The following is a 27,716-nucleotide window of genomic DNA, read 5'->3' as shown; positions in this document are numbered from 1 at the left end:
CAGCCCTGTTGAGCTTTGCCAAAAGGATGGGGGCACAACCAATGGAGGCTATCCTTAAAGTATATAAAGCCAAATGTTTGGCTATAGCCACCTACGGTTCTGCCATCTGGGGTTATACAAACCCTGATACCATCCAGAAGGTGGAGAACAAATTTTTAAGATCCCTGCTTTCTGTTCCCCAGTCTACCCCCACTTTTACAATACACTCATAGCTGGGCATGGGGTTCGTAACAGACTTATTAAAATCCGCACCTGTAATTTGTTGGCTAAAAACCTGGCTTAACCAGGAAATCACCTTAAATCATTTGATTCTTAAAAACTGCCTTGCCCTGGACAGAGCTCATAGAATCCCATGGCTGGTTTATGTCAAATTGATGCTTACAAATGTGGGGCGATCTGAGCTCTTTCATTTCCCAGAACGCATTAAAAAAGAGGATGTCATGGAGATAAAATCCGCACTGGTAAATCTGTTCACGGCAGAGCGGGAGGAGACAGAGTTGAAAAAACCGCTTGTTAGAAGGAATTATGCACTTATAACTGTCCCAGGCCCTGAACCCTACCTTGTCTTACTGATTAGACCGTTTCATCGCTTTCTCTTAACTAGATTCTGCTTAAATTTGATACATTTTATGTTTGGTTCCTACCCACTTCAGAAAACGCAAATCCATGTGATTGTGATCACTTTTCCACACAGGATACACTACATTTTATTATGTTTTGCGAACACTATGCACAGATTAGGAAAAAATACTTGTTACCTATTTTGCGGGAAGCGGGCTTCCTACAGGTTAGGCCAGCGCTCCTGTTTTTACAACTCTTATCTAGTGCACGTGTAACATTTCATGAAGCAAGTTTCCTAGTTGCAGGTGTTTGTATAAATAAGAAGCGTTCTAATTTACGGCTCAGACCTATTACAATTTAATCATGCTAGTAGTGTTGGTGCCTTCTTAACTTTGAAACTAACTGTCAAACGGAAATTTTTAAAAATGTTTTACTGAACCTATGAGATATGTTCATTTTAAGCTTGATACGTTATTTATATTTATTCTTTAATTTTGTAATTGGATGAACTGTTGTATTGTATTGACTGTGATTACTTGTATCTTGTGTCTCTTTTTGATTTTTATTAATCGAATAAAAGTGATTGACTGACTGAGTATCATATGTTATGTTATGTTATGTTATAGGAGTTTATAACGCGCACAGCTACTCAAAAGATGTCCCGATGCAAGCCCAAAAGAGGAAAAAAGCAGAGGAGAAGAACCCAACAAGAAAGGAGAGAAAGGTAATTGAAGAGAAAAGTTTTGAGTCTCTTTCTAAATTGTTTGGGATACTGGAAGCTGCGTAAGTACACAGGAGGTGTGTTCCAGGCCTCCACCGCCGTATAGGCCAGGGAACTGCCACCTGTCCTTTTAAGGCGGAATCTGGGAGTGCACGCCATCAGTGTATTGGAAGAGCGCAGTTGCCTGGTGAGGGCATAGAACTGAAAACGCTTCCTAATGTACACTGGACCAAGCCCATAGAGAGCAGCATGTGCCATTACCAGAGCTTTGAATATAACCTGTGCTTTCGCAGGTAGCCAATGCAGGTTACAAAGGTGCTGCCTGACGCTGATCCTTTGGGGGAGGTTGAAGTGAATTCTAGCAGTGGCGTTTTGGACAACCTGCAATTTATCTAGTAGTTAGCCAGGCAGAAGTATAGGTAGAATTTTTTTGAGTGATTTCAGTATGCCAATGCACATTCCTGTTAGTTTATTGATCAGAGTACTGAAACTTCGCTTTTCGTCAAACCAAATCCCTAGGTTCTTGACCGGGTGACCCAAGGTGTAGGCCGTTGAGACTCATCCGGCCAGAAAGCGTGCCAGTACTGAGGAGGAAGATTACAGAATAATAAAATCTCGGTTTTACCCTTATTGCATTTAAACTGGGCGGCGGTGAGCTAATCTAGCACTGCTGTAAGTCATGGGAAGAGGATGACTCATGGAGTGGAGCAGATTGACCTAGTGTAAAGTGACATAGAGTGTGGTGGAGTGGAGTGCTATGTCGTGGAGTAGAGTGTCGTAGAGTGGAGTGGCTTAGAGTGGAGGGGCATAGGATGGAATAGATTCAAGTGGTGTAGTGTGGAGTATGCATGGTGTGGTAGCGCACTGTCGTTACCGACAACACATTTTCAATTGAAATGACAATTGCAGTTACAAATACAGTTTTACTGATAAAACTATACAGCGCACAAACAATAATGTGTGGAAATGGCATCGCCTATTGTACTCATTTATGTTGTTTGTATTAAAGTATTTGTTTCCACCACACTTCCAAATTACAAACAAAAATGTGCTTCATTTTCACATAAATCGTCTCACTTTGAAGTTAGAGAAAGAAAAGTAAACACCAAGCTCCCTTAGAAGAGAGAGCCTGACATTTCACTACTGACTTTGAACCAAGAGCAAATATGACAAGATAAGAACAACATTTAAAGGACTGTTTACAGAAAGTGAGGGCTTGTGGAAGAATACAAGGGTTAATGGTAAACAAGGTTTGCTCCACAATAACAATGAAGACATGTTGGACAGTCTAAAACATATAAAGACAGCAAATAGAAAGCCAGAAAATGTGGGTTACAATTGCAAAGCCAGTGGTAAGCAATGGGTGGAATGCATTCCCAGGGAAGGTTTCAGAGTGCCCCACAAGATGTCTTTTCGTAACTGTCTGGTATGCTTTGACCTAAAAACTGCACTCTTATTAAGAAACTCGAATTGGTCAATATTTTAGTCTGAGAGTTCAACACCATGGACAGCTCTAAAGATATCTTTGATGCTAAAGACTTTTAACATGGGAGACCACAGAGGTACTCTTGGTGTATAGCGACTTGATGTCCAGAAGTGTCAGATTCTGGTGTCACGGACATGGTGTGTTTCTTTAATATTCCCTGGGGTTTAATGCTTCTTTACTACATATTTCCTGAAACAAACTGAAAGGTTGATGTTAATATTGAATAAATCTTGATTTATCCAGGTCCACGAAGGAAAATGACCCCGACTAACCCATGGACTAGATTTATGTCTGACCTTGCAATTGGGGTCCCCCGCTACCAAGACCAACATCTTTTCATCCACAGTTCCTCTCTGTTCAAGTTCCCCTAGGGTACTGGGTTATCTGTCAACTAGGGGTGGTGCCATCCCAAACGAAGCATGCCAATGCCTTTGGACCCACTGGCCATGGCCAGGAAATTCGAAAGCCGTTGCCACTCTGGAAGGCCTGCCTTAAGTGGGTGTGTTATCTGAACATTCAGACCAATGTAATTTCTGAGTTGTGGCCAGTATCTTTGTGCGCTCATCCGTTGAGGGTCCCGGGGGAGACCGCCTTGCTGTTGGTTGAGTTAGCAGCGTTAAACTGGCCTACTGGTATCTCTGGCACCGCCAGATGGGCCAGGTTTAAAGGGCAAATGTGTTGGTGTTGTTTCGGCCCATGAGCCATGACTGAAGAAACAGGAAAACTTGGTTGGATATTAAACAAAGAGTCAGCTGCACCATAGACTTGTGTTCCCAACAAAAGGCCCTCATTACGATGTCAGGAGGACGCCGTTGCAGGAAAGGAACCGCCCGACCATGGGTCGGCAGTCTGCATTCCCAATTAGAACACGACCGCACATAGGGGTCCATTATGATGGCGGGCGGGCATAGCCCGCCCGCCACCCTTGCGGTAAACGGGACCGCCCTCCTAAAGGGCGGGGGTCCCGATGTGGGCATTAGGATGCGCCCGCCACAGTGGCGGGCGCAACATGCATTAATAACATTGCGGCGGGCGGTATTCACACCAGCACCCGCCGCAATGCTATTAATGCTTGTGATGCATTTGCATAATCAAAGCGGCAGGCACCGCGCGCTTTGATTATGCAAATGCACAGGTACCCCCCCCCCCGTGTGCACCCCCCTACTGTCCTGCACTCTGGTCTTTCCGTCCGTCGAGGTCCCCCCCACCATACCCCACCATACTAATATGGCGGGGGGGGGAAATTGAGATGATGGCTGGCGGTGGCAACCGCCAGCCTGGCGGGGGCAATCTGCCCGCCATCATAATGGGCCCCATAGTGTCGTCGGAAACTTCCATTTTTCAATGCTGGCTTGTGCGGCGAGCTCAAAACACTCGCAGCACAAGCTCCCATTGAAACATTTAAGTTTGTAAACATCCCGGCACCGTGTGGCAGGCACCTACGCATTGTACACAAGCTCAAGCTCAAGCTCCTTTGTCATTTCCCAATACACCCTCGCTTCTCCCCCACCCACCTCTCAGACATGACCTTCCTCTCCTCACTAACCCCCAGAAAACAAAGAAGCATTGGCAAGCCAATAGTTCTCACCTTTGGGACGTACTGTCTTTCCACTGGTCTTCAGCGATGTGGCACATATTACCTTGATGATGTGCACCATGCCTAAAGAAAAGAACCAAGAAAAGGTGCTACGACGCATAAGACAAATAATTTTGTAGGCACGCACGCACACCATGCATATGCATGCCTACAAAATGACATGAACTTTTTTTTCTTTCCGAGTTGGTAGAGTATATAGAAAAATAAGTAGCGACAAAGCATTGTTTTTGTTTTTTTACTGCGAGTGTGGAGAGCAACACTGGGGGTGCGGGTTTGGGGGGGAGCATCACAAAGGACGCGTGTTGGGGGAACAACATGGAGGTGTGGGTAAACCATATGGAGGACAATGGTGGCGGGAAGCAACATGGAGTGCGTGGGTGGGGGAAGCAACATGGAGAGTGGGGGGATGGAAGGAACATGGAGTGCGTGGGTGGGGGAAGCAACATGGAGAGTGGGGGATGGAAGGAACATGGAGTGCGTGGGTGGGGGAAGCAACATGGAGAGTGGGGGGGATGGAAGGAACATGGAGTGCGTGGGTGGGGGAAGCAACATGGAGAGTGGGGGATGGAAGGAACATGGAGTGCGTGGGTGGGGGAAGCAACATGGAGAGTGGGGGATGGAAGGAACATGGAGTGCGTGGGTGGGGGATGCAACATGGAGAGTGGGGGATGGAAGGAACATGGAGTGCGTGGGTGGGGGATGCAACATGGAGAGTGGGGGATGGAAGGAACATGGAGTGCGTGGGTGGGGGATGCAACATGGAGAGTGGGGGGATGGAAGGAACATGGAGTGCGTGGGTGGGGGAAGCAACATGGAGAGTGGGGGATGGAAGGAACATGGAGTGCGTGGGTGGGGGATGCAACATGGAGAGTGGGGGATGGAAGGAACATGGAGTGCGTGGGTGGGGGATGCAACATGGAGAGTGGGGGATGGAAGGAACATGGAGTGCGTGGGTGGGGGATGCAACATGGAGAGTGGGGGGATGGAAGGAACATGGAGTGCGTGGGTGGGGGAATAAGCAATGGGCAAGAGAGATCAACATGAGCAGCTGGGGCAGAAGCTCATGGTTGTGAAAGCAACGGGGGGGGGGGGAGAGTATGCAAGAGTGAGTGCAACATGGAGGGGCAAGGGAGAAACACAGGGGCGACAGAGAGCAACACAGAGGTTGGCCAGAGGGAGAAAAGTACAAGAAGGAGACAGCGGGAAACCACACACACTAACATGAAAGAAAAAAAGTTGTGCTTGAAAAGCAAGCAAGAAAGGACACAAGTAAAGTATCCATGCTCCAAGGGAAGGACAAACACAAGAAGAGGAAGGAAAGCCCAGGCACACTAATAACAAATAAAATGCAATCAAATGAGAGTAACAGTAAAGCTCACTGTTACCTGACAACAGGTGTTTGTTTGCCAATAGTTTGTGCCGTCTGGCAGGGGATCCCTAAAAAGGAAAAAAACAGTAAGAAAGAAAAAGAATAATGATACACTCAAATTCATAAATCTAATTTAGGAAAGGCAGCTCCAGGATGATCAAGATGTATCTACAGGGAGCACTGCCATCTAGTGGAGGAAATGCGTTTATAATACCGTGATCTGCAAAGAACTACAAACAAAAAACATTTATGGTAAATCTCTCTGCCTGTGACATGGCTCGCAACAAACACACACGTACAGAAGAGGCCATCGCCCCACCTTTGTTGAAAGCAGAGTGAAAACAGGTCACTATTGGAATTTTCTTTACAGGCATTACAAAAGGGCTATTCTTTCCGAATTTCCAGGAGTGGCTAAGAGGAATTGCATATAAATTCTACACGGAAACAGAGGGAGGTGTCCGGGAACGTCTTTCAATAATCTATAATAATGCCAAAGGTTCACTGACATACGCAGGATGGACAGCAATGCCTCAAGCTTTCCTGGCACACAGAGCAGGTAAAGCACATACAGCAAGAAGCATACGAGTGAAGTTGTCTCACACGCTCATCTGGTACAGTACGGACATAAGCAGTTTAGGTGTCCTCGCATACTGAACAAGTACAGCGGCAGTCCGCCTCCCTTGCACACGCTGAGCAGGTGAAGCTGAAGTGGAAGGCTCCATTATCCTTATGCATCTTGGGTACATAATTTAGAAATCTCAAAGTAGACACGAGCATGACAAAGCCACAAGGAGAGCAGATGGAGTGTAAAAACCAACAGTAAATGAGGCTGTGTTATCAAGGTCCACGGTGTTTGGACAAAATATAGAGGAGTAAATATCGGAGACAGAAATATCGGCAAAAAATATTGTGATAGTGTAGGATGATGGCGCTCTATATGGTGCACTAAAAAGAAGTTCACTGTGTAGAGAGTCCAGTGGGTTCCTATTGGCTTACAGGGGCTAAGGTAGATAATACTAACACTCTCTTTTGAGGTAGTGTGGGCGAGCAGTTAGGCTTTTCTTTATTTCTTTATTCAGCTGTTTGTGGCCATAAAAGACAAAAATAATACAGGGCAATTAAATAATTATAAAACAATGAACTCCATCAACCTCAGCATTATTAATAAAATAAATGATCCAATAACCATAAGGCATAATAACTAATGCTTAGCAACAAAATTAAATTAAAACACACATTCTTTAAAACAATTTGCATATCTGCATATAATATCCATAGTACATCTATAAAATATAAACTAATCAAGTACAGTAAATATCTAAAATCAGAATAAGATCATATTAAAAAGAACAGTATAATTCACCCATAGTTCTCCTAGCTAAAACAGCTGCTTTAAGGAGAGAACACACCCTAGCACAGATGATTGGGATATCTAATGAATGTAATTTGTGCAAAGCCTGTTCACAGCTTTGGTGCCCCAAGGATTTTAAAAGATGCTATGGGCGTAACTAAAATAATTCCAGAAAATATTGTAATGCATTAGTGATTGTGAGGAAACCCCATTACATGGACAAGCCCTGGAGGAGCCTCCCAAGGCGTCAGTTGGCATTCTAAAACTCATAAGCCGCTATACAGAGCTTTATCTGAAATGAAAAAGAGGGGATCTTTCCAATTGTGTTAATTCTAGAGAAAGATAAAGAACGGGCTCTGGACTGGCAAGGATACAGTAGTAAGTCGAGACAGAGCATTTAGGCTTATCAGAGGATAGTGCTAAGCATTTTTTGTACTTACAGAGACAATAAATGAGACACACACTCAAAGAATAAATCCAAGACCAAATTAGAAAATAATACTTCTTTTTATATATTGTTAGAAGGTGGTTCTGACACTCTGGGCCGCCTGGATTTTTTGCTTTTTGAGCACCTATTAGTTGAGCTTTTACTCTGGGGGAGCCTCGTAAGTTGGGACTCACCCACAGTGAACTCATGATAAAAAAGACTGCATGTGGATTTTACTGGTGTCCCCCTAGCTTGACTAGGCCGCTGCGCAGCAGCAGGAGCGTGGGGCACTGGGCTGGTTACATGCAGACACATGTGTAAATGCATGTGCACATGTGTACGCGCTGCACAGGGGAGATTCCTGGCGTGCGCAGTCCAGGAGCAGCTACAAAGTGAATGGTGTGGCAGGACTTATGCAGTATTGGGGGTTATATGGAATAGGCTCTATACAGTGGGAAGAAACATGCCAGGGAAAGGCAGTGTGCTTTACAGTGTTTATTCAATTATTCCATTATGAGGATAGGGAGCACATGGGCTAGTTTCACTTTCCTAGGGCTTAAAAATTCCAGATACGCACCAATGTCCACTGTACCCTATGTGAGAAGAAGTATTCTGCAGAGTCCAGAGTCTTATTTGTACTGCTTTGGGTCATCCAGAAATGTTATATTTCTCTGAGTTAGCCATAACCAGGGACTGGCTGGGGCTGACCACAGAAGCCTGGATTGATGACCTTGATGAGCTACAGGCGAATCCATCAGCAGCTGTCACTGGGTGCCAGGCACCTAGCTGCACAAGGGAGAAGGCAACTCTGGGGGGAAGGGGCTTTCAGAGACCATTTGGCAGAAGAGCCTGGATGACACCATCTTTAACCAACTCAGAGGTCTGGTCAGGAAGGAGGGAGCAGGGGCAGAGAAGTGATGTGTCGCTGTGTGATAGGGCAAACAGTGACTTCCTGGCAGCCCCCTCCCCAATTCTTTAAAAGTGTTTGCACAGGAAGAGAAGGTCTCTCTGGAGTGTGGTCTACTGAGGCAGAGGATGCTGGAGCCTGGCTCAATGGGCAGTTGGAAGGAGGAACCCCCTGACTGTCTAAGGATCCTGAACAGCACCAGGAGAAGAGACCAGGAGGACCAGTGTGCAGAAGCACGGGCCTCTGCACAGGGAGAAGAGAGGCCCAGGAGGAGAGCCATGTGAAAGGCTGGCGCAGGGAACCAGTGCAGACAGCTCACTGCTGAATCTACCCTCCGTGTAACCAGGAGGGTGAAGGAAAGTGCTCCCAGTGGCTGGAGTGCGCCACCAGGAGCAAGAAGAGGCCAAGGTCACCAAGAACGGAGCCCTGGGGGCTGAGGTATGCCCCCCAGAAGGTAGGCGACCTTTAACCTCAGCCATGCCCGATGATGAAGCGTGTGGGGCTCTGCCGCTGGTCCTAGATGGGCCTCTGGGGTGGGTCAGGTCCCGGGGGCTGCCCCCGCAAGAAGCAAAGTCGGGGAGCGCCGTTGCGCCTCTGTGAAGCTTGTAAAGAGGGGCGCCAGGAGCCCACCCTGGCCCCTGAGAATAACTAAAGCAGGGGAGCGCCGTAGTGCCCTTCTGAGAAAAGTGCCAGAGGCCCAGGATCCCAACTCCGGGCCTCGCCGTAGCTGGGGAATGCCGTCACGCACCCCATGATGATTCTTGATGCGGGGGCCAGGAGCCCACCCTGGCCACCGGCGGAAAAAGTTAAGGCAGGGAGCACCGTCACGCTCCTGTGAAGATGTCCCCTCCTGCGGGGTGCCAGGAGCCCACCCTGGCCCTGCTGAAAAAGCAAAGATGGGGCACGGCGGCGCTCCCCGTGAAGAGGACGAGGGGGTCCCGGACCCCATCTTCGGGTTCCGAAATTGTGGGAGGAGGAGGGGGGGAATGCCGTCACACTCCCCCAAAGATCCGCTGGTCCAGCTGCAGCCGCTGTGTCTGCCCGCTGGAGCGGGAGACCCGAAGAGGAGCGCTGGCTCCCACTGCAGCACAAAAGGGTGCGGGCCGGACCGGGAGCCGGCCGGAGCAGCCGGCGGTGGGCTCCCTGGGCTACCCTCACCTCCCCAGATGCAGGAAATGTGGGGTGCCCGGGTGGGACCGGACACCCACGAAGAGAAGAGGGGGCGAGGAGGCGCTAGGGGCCAGGGTGGGACCGGGCCCCCGAAACGGCCAGAGTAGTGGGGGTGGGCTCCACGAGCTGGCTCACTCCCCTGGGGATCTGGGGGGGACCAGGCCCCCAACCGAAGTCAGGAGACATGGCAGGAGGCTGCCGGGGACAGCGCAGTTCTTCCCGGAGCAGCGGGAGAGCAGCTGCTATGTTATGTTATGTTATACAATTTTATAGAGCGCGCAGCTGCCCCAGCGAAGGGGCGTCCCGGCGCTAAACTCCAGAGCAGAAAAAGAACCATGAGCGAAGTAGTGAATGAGCATCTCCAGCAAAACATTTACAGAAATAGATGAGTTTTTATAGCTTTCCGAAAAACAGACAGACTTTGAATTTCTCTGATGTAGAAGGGAAGAGCGTTCCAAGCTTTAGCTGCCAAGAAACGGAAAGAACGTCCTCCCGCTCTACTACGCTTGACCCGAGGCGCTTCGACCAGATTTTGGCCAGTAGAACGTAATGTGCGCAAAGGAGCATACAAGTTCAGTAGCCGGCAGAGCATCCTGGGAGTTGTCAGTCTTAAGATTTTAAACGAAATACAGAGAGTCTTAAACTGTATTCGTTGAGCTACAGGTAGCCAGTGGAGCCTTCGGATGGTCGCAGAAATCGGGCTGAATTTAGGCAAGCCTACTAGAACTCTAGCCGCTGCATTTTGAATGCGTTGCATTCGAACGATTTCTGCCTGATTTACACCCAGCAGTAATGAGCAGGCGTAGTCAAGCCTAGACATCACTGTGGCCTGGATTATCATCTGTCTGGTCTCAGAGTCAAAACATTTTAAGACAGGTTTCAGACTACGCAGGATGCCAAAACAAGTGGCAGCAACTTTCTTTGTATGGGTGGAAAAGCTAAGAGTCGAATCTAGCCAGACTCCGAGATTTTTCACTTCTGTCTTTGGTTCCGGAGCCTTCCCCAAAGTAGCTGGCCACCAATGGTCTCCCCATATATAGGTGTTCCTACCAACCAGTAGAACCTCAGTCTTGGCCGCGTTAAGCTGTAAGCAATTGGCTGTCAACCAGTCAGCCACTGCAGATAGCCCGGCTCTGAATCTGACATGATCTCCGGTTGCATCCTCCGATAGGGCAACCACCAGTTGCGTGTCATCCGCGTATGAGACGATGTTAAGGTCCCATAACTTGGCGACCGCAGCAAGCGGCTGCACATAAAGGTTGAACAAGGTGGGACTCAAGGCAGAGCCCCGAGGAACACCCTGCTCGATGGAATGTGCCCTAGAAAGAAAAGGAGAGGTAGAAACACGAAAAGATCTTCCTGACAGGAAAGATCTAAACCATGCAAGTGCCAGATCCATGACCCCCGCTTCCTCGAGCCGATGGAGCAGAATCTGATGTGAAACAGTGTCAAAAGCGGCACTCAAGTCCAACAGGACCAGTGCCGCCGTTTGACCCTGATCAAGAGTTAAGCGAAGAAGCTCAGTCATAGCAAGCAACGCTGTCTCAGTGCTATGACCGGTGCGGAACCCATGTTGAGTATTATCCAAGATGTTATTGGTATACAATAAGGTAGAAAGAACTGAATTTACATGGGATTCCGCAATCTTCACTGCCCATGGAAGCAGGGAAACCGGTCTAAAATTTTCCGGCTTCAGAGGGTCCAAAGTAGTTTTTTTAATATGGGAGAGACCCATGCCTGCTTCCATTTAGCTGGAACGATAGCCGATGAAAATGAGGCATTGATAAGGCTGTGCAGAGAAGCCAGGCAGCATGATGCAGAGTCTCTAAACTGCGCTGGCTTAAGAGGATCCGCAGGTGTTCCGGATTTAATTTTGCTAGTTAGAGTAAAAAACTCCTCCCAGGAAATTTCCGAAATCACCGTCAGAAAAGAGGCAGGGCTAGATTTCACCGAGGAGGGGGGCTTCAACTATAATATGCACGGCGAGGACAGAAGCGCCCCATAATGCCTTGCCAGGTTTACAGAAGCGGGCAAGGAAACCTGGTTATTTTGGCATGCGGTGGCCCCAGGAAGATAGTGCCACTGCTGTGTGTGCAGGGGAAGCGCAGTCTCCCCCAGCAGAACCTGAAGAAGTCCCTCCACAAGTCTCATGGGGACTTAGAAGAATAACCCCTCCAGGGCTCAGCAAGGAGTCATCTGCATCCCAATGGCTGGAACTTTTGTTCTACTGCTGGGGGTGCTCTAGGGACTGCCTCAAGTCGTGGAATGCTGGGTTGGGGATGTCTGGAGAAGGGCATTCCCTGGAGGTGAAGAGAAGTAATTGCACCCGTAGTGCCTTTCCTAATGTTATTTCTTCCGGAGGGACTGAAGGTCACATGTGTTATGTGAAGAACCTGTGTAAGGTGATGTCATAAGCCAAATGGGGTTATGTTGCTCGACATTCCTGCTAGAGCGTCATGGCTGTATATGCTTAATACTGGATCCATCTGTGATGCCTTTCGGGGCTTTGATTGCAGCGCATTCTAATCTCCAACAAATGTGATGAGTACTGTCATTTTAAACTGATGCTTAAACATGTGTTCTTGCTGCTACGCTTAGGTGAAGAACCCAGACTGGTAGCCCTTAAGATTTAGAGGTGTATACTTCATGGTCAGTGGGAAATGCTCCTTCAGTGTTGTGTGTCACCAGGGCAGGTGTAACTATTTTAAATGCTGGTTGAGGTAACTGGGTGACTCGCCGCTGGGATGATGCCAGTGCTCAGGGCCCTTGCTCCAAGTTAGGTTCAACTGACTGCATTTGGGGGCAAGATGATGTGCATACATGGGAGTGGTAGTACTAGACCCCCCTCCTTGCGGGAGGGGTAGAGATGTTATGCAATATCACAAAGTAATTCCAACAGCATATGTATATTTGTACATTGGTGCATATTATTAAGTAGTGTGAGTGTTAAATAAATGTACTCTTACTTTTATAAAGCAAAGTACAGACTGGACAATCAATTATGGAGTGTTATTCCTGCACACCTGTAATGGCGCTTACTAGCCCACACCACCTCCCTTGAGTAAGCCTCAGACTGCTCTGCAATGCTACCCTCTGAGAGTCAGGCTCCACAATTGGATGTTTGGTACCCAGTGAAGGACAAATGTAGTCTTGTTGTTTGTGCAGGCCTCACAGATACTGCCTCATTTCCCAACATGTATATGTTTCAAAACTAAGAATTTTCTTTCGCAGGTGAGTACTGTTTTTATTAGAAATTTTTACAGGTAAGTAAAACGTTCAAACCTGTGCACTTTTACCCACAATGTAATCCTATGCTAGGAAAAGACAGTAATGCATAAAGGTAGTTTCAGTTCCAGGGGTTCACATTCAGGGCTCGGAGTTGTAGTGGGCCAAGGCCCAAAGTACTACCAGCAGTTCTTCGGAAACTTCCCTGGTTTTACCAGGAGCAGGGTGCTGGTGAGATTGTAGCTGGATGTGCTACGGTGAAGGGGAGGTTACCTGAAAATAGACTGGGCAGGGAGACTTGGGGACAAGTCCAACAGCTCTCAAACTGGGGCTTAGGGCTCAAAGGGTCTTGGTGCAAGGGGGCACAGCCGGTTCGTCAGTACCCAGCTCAGGTGCAGAGTGATTAGGAAGGCTGGGCTGGTGCGCAAACATGTTCCTTGCGGTTTGAAGCAAATAGCTGAAAGGGGCAAAATCAGGACAGCTTGGCCACTCATGAAGTGGGTCTTAGTGATGCTGACATCCCTCAAAGGTTGCTCAGTCATGGCACACTGGGAATCTGGACTGGACTCTCACTGTTGGTGTCTGGTGCAGGCCTTCTGATAGATACATCTGCCGTGTGGATTCCTCACCTTGTGAATATCCCCTTGCGTCAGCAACATTCGGAAATTCTTTTTGTAGCCTCGCGCCGACGTGGACTCGGACGTCATAGAGACACGACATCGCTCGCGACTCCGCTGACGTCACCGACGCCTATAACAGGCCCACGCCGGCGTGATGACATCAGTTCCCTTTTTTCCGCGTCGTCGACGCTAACGGTTTCGGGATACTCTGTAGCTTTACTGGTGACTTTGTTACTATTTTTCTTAGATTCTCAATTCTCTGCCCTTTTTACTCGATTGTCATGTCGACAAAGAAAACAGGTTTTAAGCCTTGTAGAGAATGTGGAAAGATGATGTCCGTTACGGACCCACACCAAGACTGCATTTGGTGTCTGAGCTCTGACCACGACGTGGATGGGTGTTCGTCGTGTCAGAAAATGAATCCGAAGGCTCTACGAGAAAGAGAGTCAAAACTTCTTGTGGCTAAGCTGAAGGCGAGTAAAGTTAGAAGATCTTCAAAACACTCGAAGAGATCGAAGTCGAGATCCAGGTCAAGATCTCGTGAGGCGTCGGTCTCGAAGTCCTCATCTGATCATGCTTCCGGCTCTCGTAAAAAACATAAGAAGAGGAGACATGAGTCCCAACGTCATTCGGATGATAGGTCTGGCTCAAGATCGAAATCTCCCAAGAAAATGAAATCGAAGGTAATTCCTCCACAAGTGTCGGATCAGGAAGGTGAGGCCTCACCTTCGGAGTCGCTAGTCCATTCTCCGACTCCGGTTCCGGATCCGACTCCGGCTCCGTCTCCGGCTCCATCTTCGACTCCGGAGGACGCCGATGGAGTTCCTGTTGAAGAGGAGACTTCGAATCCTGTTAATATAACAGATTCTAATCTGCCTCGAGGTCAACCTGAGCATCCACCATTTCCAGCTCCAGGTCAGGACCCTTCTGCGTTTCTAAACGCAATGTATGGTGTTTTCTCAAGATCATGGCACCCCTCTGGAGCACCTTCGGGTCCCATGGGTCCAATGGCTTTTAATTTGGGTGTACCTCACTCATATGCTCCGGCACCTTTCATGCCGTATATGCCAGCCCCGACCCCGCTGTGGCAGTACCAGGCTCCACCGAGGTCGACGCCGATATCGACGCCGGCTCGACCGAAGTCGACGACTCCGGCGTCGCCGGCTCCAAGCAAGTCTATGGAACATTCTTCCAAGCCCTCGGATTCGATTCCGACGTCGGCTCCGGCGCCGTCGGATTCGACATTGGATCCGGCTGCACTTCGAGTTAAACTGAGGTCTAGGAGAGAGGCTCAACGTCTCCTAGATGAGCAGAGATTTTGTGAGTCTCATTCAGACTTGGAAGAAGGTGAGCTGGATGGGAATTATTTCGAGGACCTGGCAGAGGCGAGTGGTCTTGAATTTTCTCCAGAATGGGCTTTACCTTCGGGACCTGATACACCCTCTAGAGATGTTCAACCATATCACGTTGTTATGAAGAAGGCAGCAGGACTTTTAGGTTTGACTTTACCTACTGTCGAATGTAAGTCAAATTTACTGACTGAGGTTCTTCATTCTCCGAACTCAGTGATGGAACCTTTACTACCATTTAATGATGCTTTAACGGAGCCCATTATGGAAGTATGGAAGAAACCTTTTTCTGCTCCTGCAGTTTCGAAAAGTGTGGCTAGGAGGTATAGAGTGGCTCCTGAAGATCCTGCCTTCTTGTCATCTCACCCTTCTCCTGAGAGCTTGGTGATTCAGGCTGCTTGTTCTAAGAAGTCGGTTGGTGTTTTTCCGCAGGTGCCTGGCGACAAAGAGGCCAGGAAACAGGATCAAGTCGCCAAAAAGACTTTTTCTTCTGCTAGTATGGCATTAAAATCATCTAATGCCACTTGCCTTATGGGTAGATATGTACATGCACTTATGGACTCTATGCGTTCATTGATCCCTAAGGTTCCGGAGAATAGCAGAAAAGACTTTGAGGAAGTTTTATCTGACTCTCAAGCGGCAGCCCGTCAGGTCATCCAAAGCGGCCTCGATACTGCTGATTCTGTGGCAAGAATCATGGGCACGGCTGTTGCCACAAGGCGTTCGGCTTGGTTGAAATCATCTGATTTTTCAGCTGATCTGCAGTCTGCTTTATTGGATTTGCCTTTCGATGGTGAAGGACTCTTTGGAAAAAAAGCAGACACAGCCTTGGAGAGATTCAAGGATAGCAGAGCAACCGCTAGATCTCTTGGCCTTCAGATCAGAGGTTCTACAACCAGGAAATTCAGAGGGTTTGGTCGCTCTTCCTTTCGTTCATATAGACAAGGTCAACAGCAGCAACAACAGCAGCAGCAGCAAAATACCTTGTATAGGTCATACAGGGGACAGCAGAGAGCACGTCCTCGAGGACGTCAAGCCTCTTCCTCCTCCACCTCCACCTCCTCCAACCCCCCAGCCACGGAAAAGCAGCCCTAGATCCGCCATTCAGGATCATGTGGGTCCGGTGGAGGGTCGGCTTACCCACTTTCTACGGGATTGGGAATCGGTTACATCAGATCTTTGGGTTCTCAATCTCGTAGAAAATGGGTATGCCCTTCCCTTTCGGGAATTCCCTCCAAATTACCCTCCTTGTCAGGGATATTGCTCAGAGGAACACCTGTTACTCCTTCAGGAGGAAGTTCAAACTTTATTGAGAAAAGGTGCGATAGAGGTGGTCCCGGAGCAGGAAAGGGGTCAGGGATGCTACTCCCGGTATTTCCTGATACCCAAGAAGTATGGCAGGCTTCGTCCAATCCTGGATCTCAGGATCTTGAATTTTTATCTAAAGCAGGAGAAATTCAAGATGCTCACCCTTGCTCAGGTTCTTCAGGCTCTGCTGGAAGAAGACTGGATGGTGTCGCTCGACTTGCAGGATGCGTATTTTCATATCCCAATCCTGAAGTCGCACAAGAAGTATCTCCGTTTTACGGTGGGATCGCAGCACTATCAGTTTGCGGTCCTTCCGTTTGGTCTTACTACAGCGCCTCGAGTCTTCACCAAGGTGATGGCAGTGGTGGCGGTGCATCTCAGAAGATCAGGGATTCCTGTATTCCCTTATTTGGACGACTGGCTGATCAAGGCAGAGTCGTCAGAGAGAGTGCTCCATCATCTGCAGGAGACAACCCAGTTGTTGTACAGGTTGGGTTTTTCGATAAATGTACCCAAGTCTCACCTGCTGCCCTCCCAGCGCAACCTGTTCATAGGTGCTCTACTGGACACAACTGTATGTCGTGCATTCCCTCCCCTTCAAAGGATTCACGACATACGGGAAATGATTCCTTTATTTTACAATGGAGCGGTCGTTCCAGTCCTGAAGGTCCTTCGCCTGCTCGGTCTGATGGCTTCATGCATTCTGTTGGTCAACCATGCACGCTGGCACATGAGGGCGCTCCAGTGGTGCCTCCGCAGGCAGTGGTATCAGCACAACGGAGATCTCAGGGAGTCAGTGAGGATCTCCAGAGAAGCTGCGGCGGATCTGTCTTGGTGGGGCGTGGAAGGCAACCTGTCTCAGGGGAAGCCTTTTCAGCTGCCTCCTCCGGTGGCCAAAGTGATAACGGATGCATCCACTCTAGGGTGGGGTGCTCATCTGGGGGATCTGGAGGTCAAGGGTCTTTGGTCTCCAGAGGAAAGGTTGCTTCACATCAACCTTCTAGAATTGCGGGCAATACGTTTGGCGCTCAAGGCCTTCCTCCCTTCCCTTCGCGGTTGTTCGGTCCAGGTCCTGACAGACAACACGGCCGCGATGTGGTATATCAACAAACAGGGAGGAGTGGGGTCGCAGTGTCTCTGCAGAGAGGCTCTGCGTCTCTGGTCCTGGGTTCAGGACCATCAGATTTGTCTGATGGCATATCATCTGGCCGGGGTTCTGAACGTTCGTGCAGACAGTCTCAGTCGGCAGTTCTCTGCCGATCACGAGTGGAGGCTTCACCCAGAGGTGGTTCACGACATCTTTCGGATGTGGGGGACTCCTCGGGTGGACCTGTTCGCCACTCGCGAGAATGCTCACTGCCTGTCGTTCTGCAGTCTCCAGTTTCCGATGCAAGGAGCCTTGGGGGATGCGTTTCAGTTGAGTTGGGGAAATAAACTCCTTTACGCGTTTCCTCCCATACCTTTGATTCCTCAGGTTCTGAGGAAGATTCGCCAAGACCGGGCCCAAGTCATATTGGTCGCCCCGGACTGGCCAAGAAGGGTGTGGTATACAGATCTTCTCCACCTCTCCTCTCACCTGCCGCTCCGTCTCCCTCTCAGGGCAGACCTCCTCTCTCAGATGGAGGGGCAGGTTCTACACCCCCACCTCCAGACATTACACCTTCATGCCTGGAGATTGAACGGGGCAACCTGAATTCCTTTTCCCTCCCGCCTGACGTTGTGGATGTCATCTTGTCAGCCAGGCATGACTCCACTAAGTCCATCTATTCTTATAGATGGTCAAAATTTGTCATGTGGTGTGGGGAAAAGTCTATTGACCCTTTGAGAGCCCATTTGTCTGATGTTCTCCAGTTTGCCCTTTCTCTGGCGCAACAGGGACTTGCGGTTGCCACAGTTAAGGGCTATCTTTCTGCGCTGTCTGCATTTCTCTGTTTGCCTGATCAGCCATCTCTTTTTAAGTCTCCTGTGGTTTTAAGATTTTTGAAGGGCCTCACAAATAAGTTCCCTCCTACTCCTTTTATTGTGCCTCAGTGGGACTTAAATCTTGTCTTGAGTTTTCTGATGGGTGCTCCCTTTGAGCCTCTTCACAAATGTCCCATGAGGCTTCTTACTCTTAAAACAGTCTTCCTCGTTACAATAACCTCGGCAAGGAGGGTAAGTGAGCTTCAAGCTCTTAGTCTCAAGCCCCCTTTCTTGACCATTCATGCTGATCGAATGGTTCTTAGGACCAGGGCTGCTTTTCTGCCTTAGGTGGTGACTCCCTTCCACCTTGGTCAGTCCATTACCCTACCTACCTTGTATCCTCCCCCTCACCCTTCTAAGGAGGAAGAGAGACTACACCGTCTGGACCCCAAAAGGGCGGTGTCTTTTTACTTGGACAGATCAAAAGACTTTCGTTTGGATGACCAGCTCTTCATTGGGTTTGCTGGCTGCAAGAAAGGAAGAGCGGTCCATAAAAGAACCTTGTCTAGATGGATCGTCCTCTGCATTAAGATCTGCTACTCTTTGGCCGGTAAGGAACCACCAGAGGTTATAAGGGCTCATTCTACAAGAGCTAAGTCGTCAACCTCTGCATTGGCTAGAGGTGTTCCTGTAGAGGATATTTGTTGAGCGGCAACTTGGTCTTCCCTCCACACTTTCGCAAAGCATTACTGCTTGGATTCCGAGGTGAGGAGAGACGGTCAGTTTGCACACTCTGTCCTCCAGGATTTTCTGGTTTAGAAGAGTGGACACCCTCCTCCGGGAGTGGGGACTGCTGTGGGACTCTATTCACAAGGTGAGGAATCCACACGGCAGATGTATCTATCAGAAGAACAAGTTACTTACCTTCGGTAACGCTTTTTCTGGTAGATACAATATCTGCCTGTGGATTCCTCACTGACCCACCCGCCTCCCCATTGTCCCCTCTTCTATACCAGAGTTACTGTAATGTAATGTATATATATTTTGTTGTCATGGAAATGTTTCTATTGCTTTCCTGCATTTGCTTTACACTGTGTGTTTTGCCCTTACTATTGTGTACTGTGTATACTGTATACCTTTCTACTGTCATTGGTCCGTCCGTGTGCCTCGATGGCACGGAAAAAAGGGCGGAACTGATGTCATCACGCCGGCGTGGGCCTGTTATAGGCGTCGGTGACGTCAGCGGAGTCGCGAGCGATGTCGTGTCTCTATGACGTCCGAGTCCACGTCGGCGCGAGGCTACAAAAAGAATTTCCGAATGTTGCTGACGCAAGGGGATATTCACAAGGTGAGGAATCCACAGGCAGATATTGTATCTACCAGAAAAAGCGTTACTGAAGGTAAGTAACTTGTTCATCTGGTACCCTGGAGGTTGGTGCTGCATGACTCTGGTTGGTCCTGGTGTCTTCATACTCGATGGGAAGACAGATCTGACCTTCCAGACTTCAAATACCTTCTCCAGGTCATCTGCGGCGTTGGAGCTGCAAGGTGGATGACCAGACTCTGCTTGTCGGAGCCTTTGGATTGCATGGGAGTAGTTCCCCTTCTCCAAAGGAGACTGTAGGCAATTTTCGAAGTGCTGGTAGGCTACCCAAGGCTTTGCTAGTTCTCCAGCTTGCAGGACGAGTCACTCTGTTGCGATTGTCGAGAGTGTTGCGAGCAGGCAGGTTTTTGTGTCAAAAGTTCTCAGCTCTTCTGCTGTTCTCGTCCTTCTTCTCTATAATCTGTCAAATCTGAGTTCTTGGATTCAGGGGTGCCACCTAAATTCTCAATTTAGGAACGTTAAAGGGAGTGACAGGTAGTCACCAATGGGCTGCCTACCTTTGGTTGTCTACACCCTCTGCCTGACCACTTCCTGTGGGAAGTGGACATAATCCTGAACCTAGAGTACTAATTCCGTCCAAACAAGTTGGAGGAATCTGAAAAGTGGGGTCCACATCATCTAGTGCACCTTAGGAGTGGTGCTGGCTTGAGGTGGGCACACCTCCTAATCTTATTCATTGCCACCAAAAAGTAGGGTCAGGGTGGTGGGCCTCTCCACTATCTGGAGAGACATGGGTAGCATAACAAAGGTGGCAGAGCCTTTGAAGCTTCCCGCCCTGGAATGCAGATTCTGCCTGGAGGAGGTATGGACACCCCCGCCTAGAGCAGGCTTTGTTCCTGACCTTTGAGAGCAAAGGCTCTCACCACAGGGGGCCAGAAACTTGTCTAGGATGGCTGGCTGGTCGGGACCAGTCGGTGAACACACTAGGGATCAGTAGGTTTTCAGGGGGAACCTCTAAGAGGCCCTCTGGGTGCATTTGTTAATATATCCAGCACTGACATCCGTGTGGGTTTATCAAGATGAGGTGTTTGGTATCAAACACCTTGGGGTACAGTGAAGCCATCATGTAGCTGGGAAACTCGTAATGACGAGTAACCAGTCCATGTACTCGGTATGGCTTCCCTGTGCACTTGTGGTACCTACAGGTGAACTTAGATATCACAGGGACACATCCACTCCTGTAGATATGCTCACAGATGGGCATAGTGTATCCTGCTTTAGGGCTGTAAGGCATGCTGTAGGGATGACATACCTATACCACATGCAGTGTTTTGCAGACATAGAACACAGGTGTGTACCATGTTGACTCTTCATTTTTCTTTGCACAAAGACACGCAGGCTGCAATGGCAGTTTGCATGAGCTTGATGAGGGGCCCCTTAGGGTGGTACAATTTGCGCTGCAACCCATAGGAACCATATTCAGGTTCAATGCTCTAGGTACCATTGGCACCATTTACTAGGGTCTTGCATGGAGCCTAAAGGGGTGCCAATTGTGGAACAATGGTACAGTTTAGAGAAAGAACACTGAACCTGGGGACCTGGTTAGCAGGAGCCCAGTATACTTACAGTCAAAGTTGCATCAGATACCAGACAAAAAGTGGGGGGATTCTGCAATAGAGTCCAGTTTCCTACAGACAGAAAAATATGTGATGCAGAAATATTGTTGTCAAGAATATTGTATTTTTCAGGTAAGCAATATCGTTGTTAAGAATATTGTTGTTGTTTTTATCTTTTTCAAAAACATAGCTGAATGTATTTAAATAATAAATAATAATTAATTGCCAATACATTTTTCATTTATTATTACTTATTTAAATATTAATTATATAAATTGTGTAAGAATTATTTATTTTAGTTATATTTTAGGTGTGAGCTGCTGGGAGTGTAGGGTTATAGGGTGGTAAATGAATCAAGTAATAATTTATTAAAAATTAATTATCAATTAAATATTTAATTGATTATCAATTACATAAATTGTGTTATACTTTTAAATTTTTGTTATATTTTAGGTGTGGGTTGCTATATTTGTATGGGTATAGGGTGGCAAGTTAATTAATTAATTATTAGTTATAAATTATTTTTTAATTGAAAATCAATTATTACATAGTTTAGTAATTTTGTAAACAATGTCATTGTTTTCATATATATATATATATATATATATATATATATATATATATATATGTATAGATATATATATATCTGTTCATGTATATATATATATATATATATATATATATATATATATATATTATGTTATATTGGAGATAAAACTAAGTGGTGTCACACATTAAATCCTCATATTTGACACTTTGTCCGATATATTGTATAATAGCCAATTGTTCAATGTTCAATCTGTGTTCTTCAATATGCAAACATATATGTTTGTAACATAACCTTTAACTGTATAATTACCGATTTACTTGGTTGAACAACACCTTGGCATGTAAATCCTATCACTCCAAAATGGATGTCAATTACACAAACCAAGATGTAATGAGTCTTATCTTGCTTTCTGTGCCTCAGTATGTATTGCATGATTGTCCCACAATTTAGTGTGTGATCAAGCTTGCTGTGCAGGCGAAACGCGTTACGGAAATAAACCAACTGCTGGTGCATAATCCTCTGAGTGATCGCTTATTTTGGAAATTATCGTATATACACACACACATATATACATATATATATATATATATATATATATATATATATATATATATATATATATCCACTCGATCTGCTCGAACTCCACGAAGAGATGACAAGCCACACCACCAGGTACGTTCAAATTTTGTTTATTTGGGCAAACAAGACGCGTTTCGAGCCAACAGGCTCTTGGTCACATGACCACCACTGACATTTTTTGCACTTAAGTAAGGAAAACAAATGAAAAAGGAAGAGAGACTCTGTGTTAAGTTACACACAGAGTTTCTCATTTGTGCCGTTTTACAAAGTATAACAATAAATCATATATAAATTATTGTGCACATTTCCTAAATGTTAGGTGTATATTGGCAAACAGATCTGCATTGAGTTTACATTTTATGTACAAAATCTCGGGTGTAGTACCCAATTCGATCAACGGTTGCTGGGAGCTCAAAAGGTGTAGTCTGGAGGACACGGTATTGGTAGAGAGTAAGGGCGATATCAGCAAAAATTGGTGAGTTTTAGGACAGAGGTACAGATATAGTTGGAGGTTGGAGTAAAATTGGTTGATTCTAGTATAGTACTATATTGATCAATCATTTATCCTCACCAATAGACCGTACACTCTATGTCCCTGTATAACAATAATTTCTTATATCCACCCTTAGTCTGATTGATCTAAGATAGTATTGAGATTCTAATGACTTCCAGTCGATAAACTGTAAAAGTTTAAATTATACTGTAGAGAAATACATTCCAGTCTGTATGTTCTCTATGTACTCATTATAGAAGAACCCATATTTTCAAGAGGTAATAAATTGAAAACGAAAAGAAGACAAAAATTGATAAATGATCCGTATCAATATTTGACCCGTGCTCTTATATTTAAGGTATATATTTTGTGAAGTAGCTGTGCTCATAATTCTATCTTCTATCCGTGGTACACATTATCACTCCAACATTCGACCTGGTTTCTGGAAGAGGTAAAGGCAAAGGGAAAAACAATTAGTTTCATAAATGACCATAGTCGTGAAATATATACATGTAATACAGTTTCATCTCAATAATTTAGTTCATAAGTAATGTACCGGTCCTCCTAGTGATCAATTTGCGTTCAACACACCAAATCACATACAAATAATAATTTTTAAACATTTTCATGAAGTTAAAATCAGATTGTCATGGAATCTGAGTTTCCAGAAGTGGACTAATGGGGAACCCCGGCAGAAACACATTGTTTAGTCTTATAGGTGTACATACATTTCTTCATCAATGTTCATCCCCATAGGGGCGATACTGCCTGCCTGAAGGATGAACCTGGACTCCGCTCTATGTAATGCTGTTACGCTGTCCCCTCCTCTCACATGTTTGGGAATTGTATCTAGAGCAAAGAATTTTGCCTTGGTCCAGTCCCCATAATGATGTGTATGGAAGTGTTTGGCCGTGCTGTAGGAAAAATCCTTGTTAGTAATAGCACGCCAATGTTCCAGAATCCTCTTTTTGACAGTAAAGGTAGTTGACCCAATATACCATTTACCACAGGGGCATGTTACCACGTAGACCACAAAGTCTGTGGTGCAGAGGATTTTCTTGTTTATCCTCCATTTTTTGTTTACCCTACTGAGTACAACCTCCCTCACGTTGGTACTGTATCTACAGGCCTTACATTTTCCACATTTGTTAAATCCTCCCTTTGCCTCTAGCCATGATTTCTTTTTGTCCATGTGACTCTGTACTACTAAGTCTTTGATGGACTTGCCCTTCCTGTATGTTATAGACGGGTGTTGGCCTAATTTCTCTTTCAGGATTTTATCCTGTAAGAGAATATCCCATCTTTTCCTTACAATCTTGCTGAATTCGGGGGATTGGGTGTTATATGTGGTTATAAGTCTTATGGGAGCGTTGGGTGTACCCTGTGTGTCTCTGGGTGGTCTAAATAAAGCATCTTTACGGTCAATTGTAGAAACTCTTGCCTCACCCTTCTTCAGCATGTTGGTGTGATAGCCTCTCGCAGCAAACCTCTCACTCATAGCCTTCTTATGTCTCTCAAAGGATTCTTGGGAGCTACAATTCCTCTTGGCGCGTAAGAATTCGCCGAAGGGAATTGCCCATCTGAAACTAGGTGGATGACAGCTGGAAGCATGTAATACTGAATTTCCAGCTGTTTCTTTTCTGAAAATTTCAGTTTCAATTCGATTTTCCACAATACCTAGTTTTATATCCAAAAAATCAATGGTACTTTGGCTGTATTTCATTGTGAATTTCAAATTCAAACCATTCAAGTTCAGTACATTCACAAATTTCAATAGCTCCCTCTCACTTCCCTCCCAAACAAAGAAAATATCGTCAATGAAACGAAGCCAGATGTTTACTTTGCTCGTCCATTGTTCCAGGGTGTCGTTTCTGAGCACCTTCTCCTCCCACCAGCCCACCAGAAGGTTGGCGTAGCTGGGGGCAAAGCAAGTGCCCATCGACGTGCCCTGTATTTGTTTGTACAGGTTTCCATCAAATAGAAATACATTTTCTTCCAAACATAGTTCGATCATTTGTAACAACATTCTAGAGTGGGCCTCCAAATGTCTACTCCTTGACTGTAGAAAGTACTCGCATGCCTTTAAGCCATCCCTGTGTCTGATTGAAGTATAAAGACTTTCTACGTCTAGAGATACTAACCAGAAGTGGGACTCCCAGTTGATGTGTTCTACTTTTTGAAGAAAGTCTTTAGTGTCCTCTATGTGTGATGTAAGTTCATTAACATAGTTCTTAAGAAAGTAATCCACATAGTGGGATACATTCTCAAGTAAGCTATTGATGGAGGACACGATAGGCCTTCCTGGGGGTTCTGTTTGATTCTTGTGTACTTTCGGGAGTAGATATAATGTGGGCATCATGGGATTCTCATTGATTAGGAACTTCGTTTCGTCCCAATTCAACAGTTTGTCATTATTCCACTCACGAATGTGTTGGTGTACCCTGTTCTGTAGTTTGGTTAAGTAAGAATGGTCAACCTTAACATAGCATGTGACATCTGACAATTGTCTCATTGCCTCTTTGATATACATTTTCTTGTCCCAAAGGACTACGTTACCGCCTTTGTCAGAGGGCTTGATAACGATAGAGTCATCATTCTTTAAGTTTGTAAGGGCTTTTCTCATTTCTGGTGTAATGTTCTCTTTAGCATTTATGTAAAAGCTTGAGCATGTCGCTTGCAACTAGATCATGAAATAGATCAATGTTGTCCCTAGGCAATTGTGGCCTATACCTGGACCTAGGCTTGAAAGGGGTCGAGATGGTGTTAGATTGGGTCCTAGTTGTAGGTGTTAAAGTGTTTTCCTGAGTAATGTGTGCCAAAGTCTGGGTTTGTGTAAGATCTACTGCACCCTCTTCGTGAAGGCTTTCTAGGACGTTCTGCAAATCATTTCCTAACTCAGATTGTGTCTCAACTATACCTTGAACCTGATATGTGGGTTTTCTATTGGAGTGTATTTCATATAGCTTCAGCTTTCTAACGAACATGTACATATCTATCCTTGTCTGTGTATAATCAAATTGGATATCGGGACAAAATGTTAGTCCTAATTTCAAACATTTTTCTTCATCAATCGATAAATGTTTATTAGATAAGTTCATTACCGTCAGCTCGTTATTTTGTACATCCATTGTTTGTTCTTGGTCATCTGAATTCTGTTTCCCACTCCAGTATTGTTTTTTTTTTTTTTTTTAAATCTTTTATTAATATAAAGGCATCGTAGTCAGTGAGATCAATACAGATAATTGGCATAATTACGTTTGTACACTACCAAACCGGCATCTGTTGTGGTGGCATACCTGTTACATCATAATCACATTCTGTCTGTCTAAACCCTGCATATGTATTTCTATTCATCAGACACATGTTACCAGTATTGCGTAACATGCTAAGTAATCGTGCCACGATGCCCAACCTGTGAAACTGTCTTGTAACTTTCAAGAAACATTCCCCACCCACACCCCAACTCAGTGTCATCACTTTTATTTATGTTGCACACGTCTCCTCCTCTTAACAGGCCTCACCGCCCTATTGTCTTATCTCGGTGCAGTCATCCTAACACGTCGCCACAATTAGCACAGAGAATCAGAACCCTATAGCCTCAACCATCACTCCTCCTCCTCCTCGGAGTCTAGGTCATCTCCCTCCGGTAAGGGTTCACAGATTTCCCCCCTGTAAACATTCCACCCTGTCCACACCTTGTTCCATTTGCGGGGTGCAGCTCGAAGGACATACACAGTTCTTTCCGTGACCATCAGGATGTCCATGTGCTCAGCCCATCTGTCTGCAGTGGGCACGTCTGGAGCTCCCCATTTCTGTGCAATATCACGTTTCGCCACTGTCATAGCAAGTGTGGCCCAGATGATACCATATCTGTTCAGGTCATTGGGGTCCCATATGTTTAAAAGGCACTTACGCGGGTCTGGCAGAGTGGAGACCTTAAGTGTCTGGGATATGGTGCGCATTATCCGTGTCCAGTACCCCTGAATTTTGGGGCAGTCCCAGAGTGTGTGAAATAGTGTCCCTTCTTCCCCGCAACCTCTCAAGCAAAAGGGAGTGGGTTCTCTGTGTATTTTGTGGAGTAGAGTCCTGGTGTAGTAGATGCGATGTAAAATTTTCAATTGTACTAGTCTAAATTTGGCCGAAATGCCTACTTCTCTTGGAGAAGCCAAGGCCTCATTCCATTCCGTTTCATCCATCATTCCTATCTCCCCCTCCCATCGTTCCTTAAGTTTTGTCGTGGGGTCCTTTAAGTTGTTTATTAGTTTTTTGTAGGTGAGGGACGTGGCGCTCTGCTGCATGTATTCCGTTAACAGCCTGTCCTCAAGTGGCGAGGAGTCCGGCAGATCAGTGCCCTGCGGGATCGCTTGGAGCAGTGCAGTATTGTTTGTTTTTGCATCGCCGCTCTCTTCGCCTTTTGCTTTTCCCCTTCCTCCTCGGCCTTGGTATCTTGTTCGCCCTCTGATGGACTGTTCGTTGGCCTCTATCATGAGGCACATTTCGTCGGAAAAAAACGTTATGTCTGACCCCAGTTGTACATTTCCATCCAAGGAGCTTGCATCAGAACTTAAACTGGTTCCTGAATGTCGCCTGTCTTTATCGGCCATTCCCAATGCCTTGTCTCTTAGTAGTGAAGATCGAGGTTTATCAAACTTCCTTGCAAATGTCAAGATTCTTCCAGACATATAGTCGCGTTCATCACGCTCAAACTTTTGCTGTTTTCTGGCTATCAAGTCCTTTTCAAATTTCCTTATTTTGTCATCCACCATAGATAGAGTCTTGGTCACCTCAGTTTGATCAGTATCTTTTGAAAGGTCGTCAAGAAGCATTTGAATTTCTTTTAATAATTCCTCATGTTCTTCCCATGCACTCTTCACTAGGATCTGAATCATTGTCTTTGAGCATGCGTTGGTGTTTTCACGCCATGCCTTCAGGACCTCAGGTTTGGGTTTATTTAGTGTTGGAACTATAAAGATTCTCAAACCTCTGGGGACACGATCCATTTCAATATAATTTGTTAGAGATGTTGCTTCCCACCACCAGCTAAGCTCTTTTTTTCGAAGTCTCTCCAACTGATTGCCCTTTTGTTTCAATGATGTTACGCCCGCTGGGACTGTCTCACCAGATCCGCTCCTATCCGCCCCCTTGGGTGCCTTCTTTTTCT

General features: G+C 46.3%; 1 protein-coding gene across 7 annotated transcripts in view; it reads left to right on the top strand.

Annotated features, from left to right (window-relative positions):
- LOC144822453 (uncharacterized) overlaps positions 1-27,716 on the top strand; it is a 1,018,233-nt gene that overhangs the window by 692,459 nt on the left and 298,058 nt on the right. For all 7 annotated transcript variants that reach the window (XR_013608623.1, XM_078680007.1, XM_078680011.1 and 4 more), the window contains one exon: positions 1,188-1,285. Coding sequence is in view for 6 of the 7 variants with exons in the window: in XM_078680007.1 (XP_078536133.1) it covers positions 1,188-1,285 (98 nt within the window). In the remaining variant the exon portion in view is untranslated. The remainder of the gene's footprint in view (positions 1-1,187; positions 1,286-27,716) is intronic.

Source organism: Lissotriton helveticus, chromosome 3_1, assembly GCF_964261635.1.
Source record: "Lissotriton helveticus chromosome 3_1, aLisHel1.1, whole genome shotgun sequence".
In the NCBI taxonomy this organism is placed as follows: Eukaryota; Metazoa; Chordata; class Amphibia; order Caudata; family Salamandridae; genus Lissotriton; species Lissotriton helveticus.
This window is presented reverse-complemented; position numbering and strand designations above follow the sequence as displayed.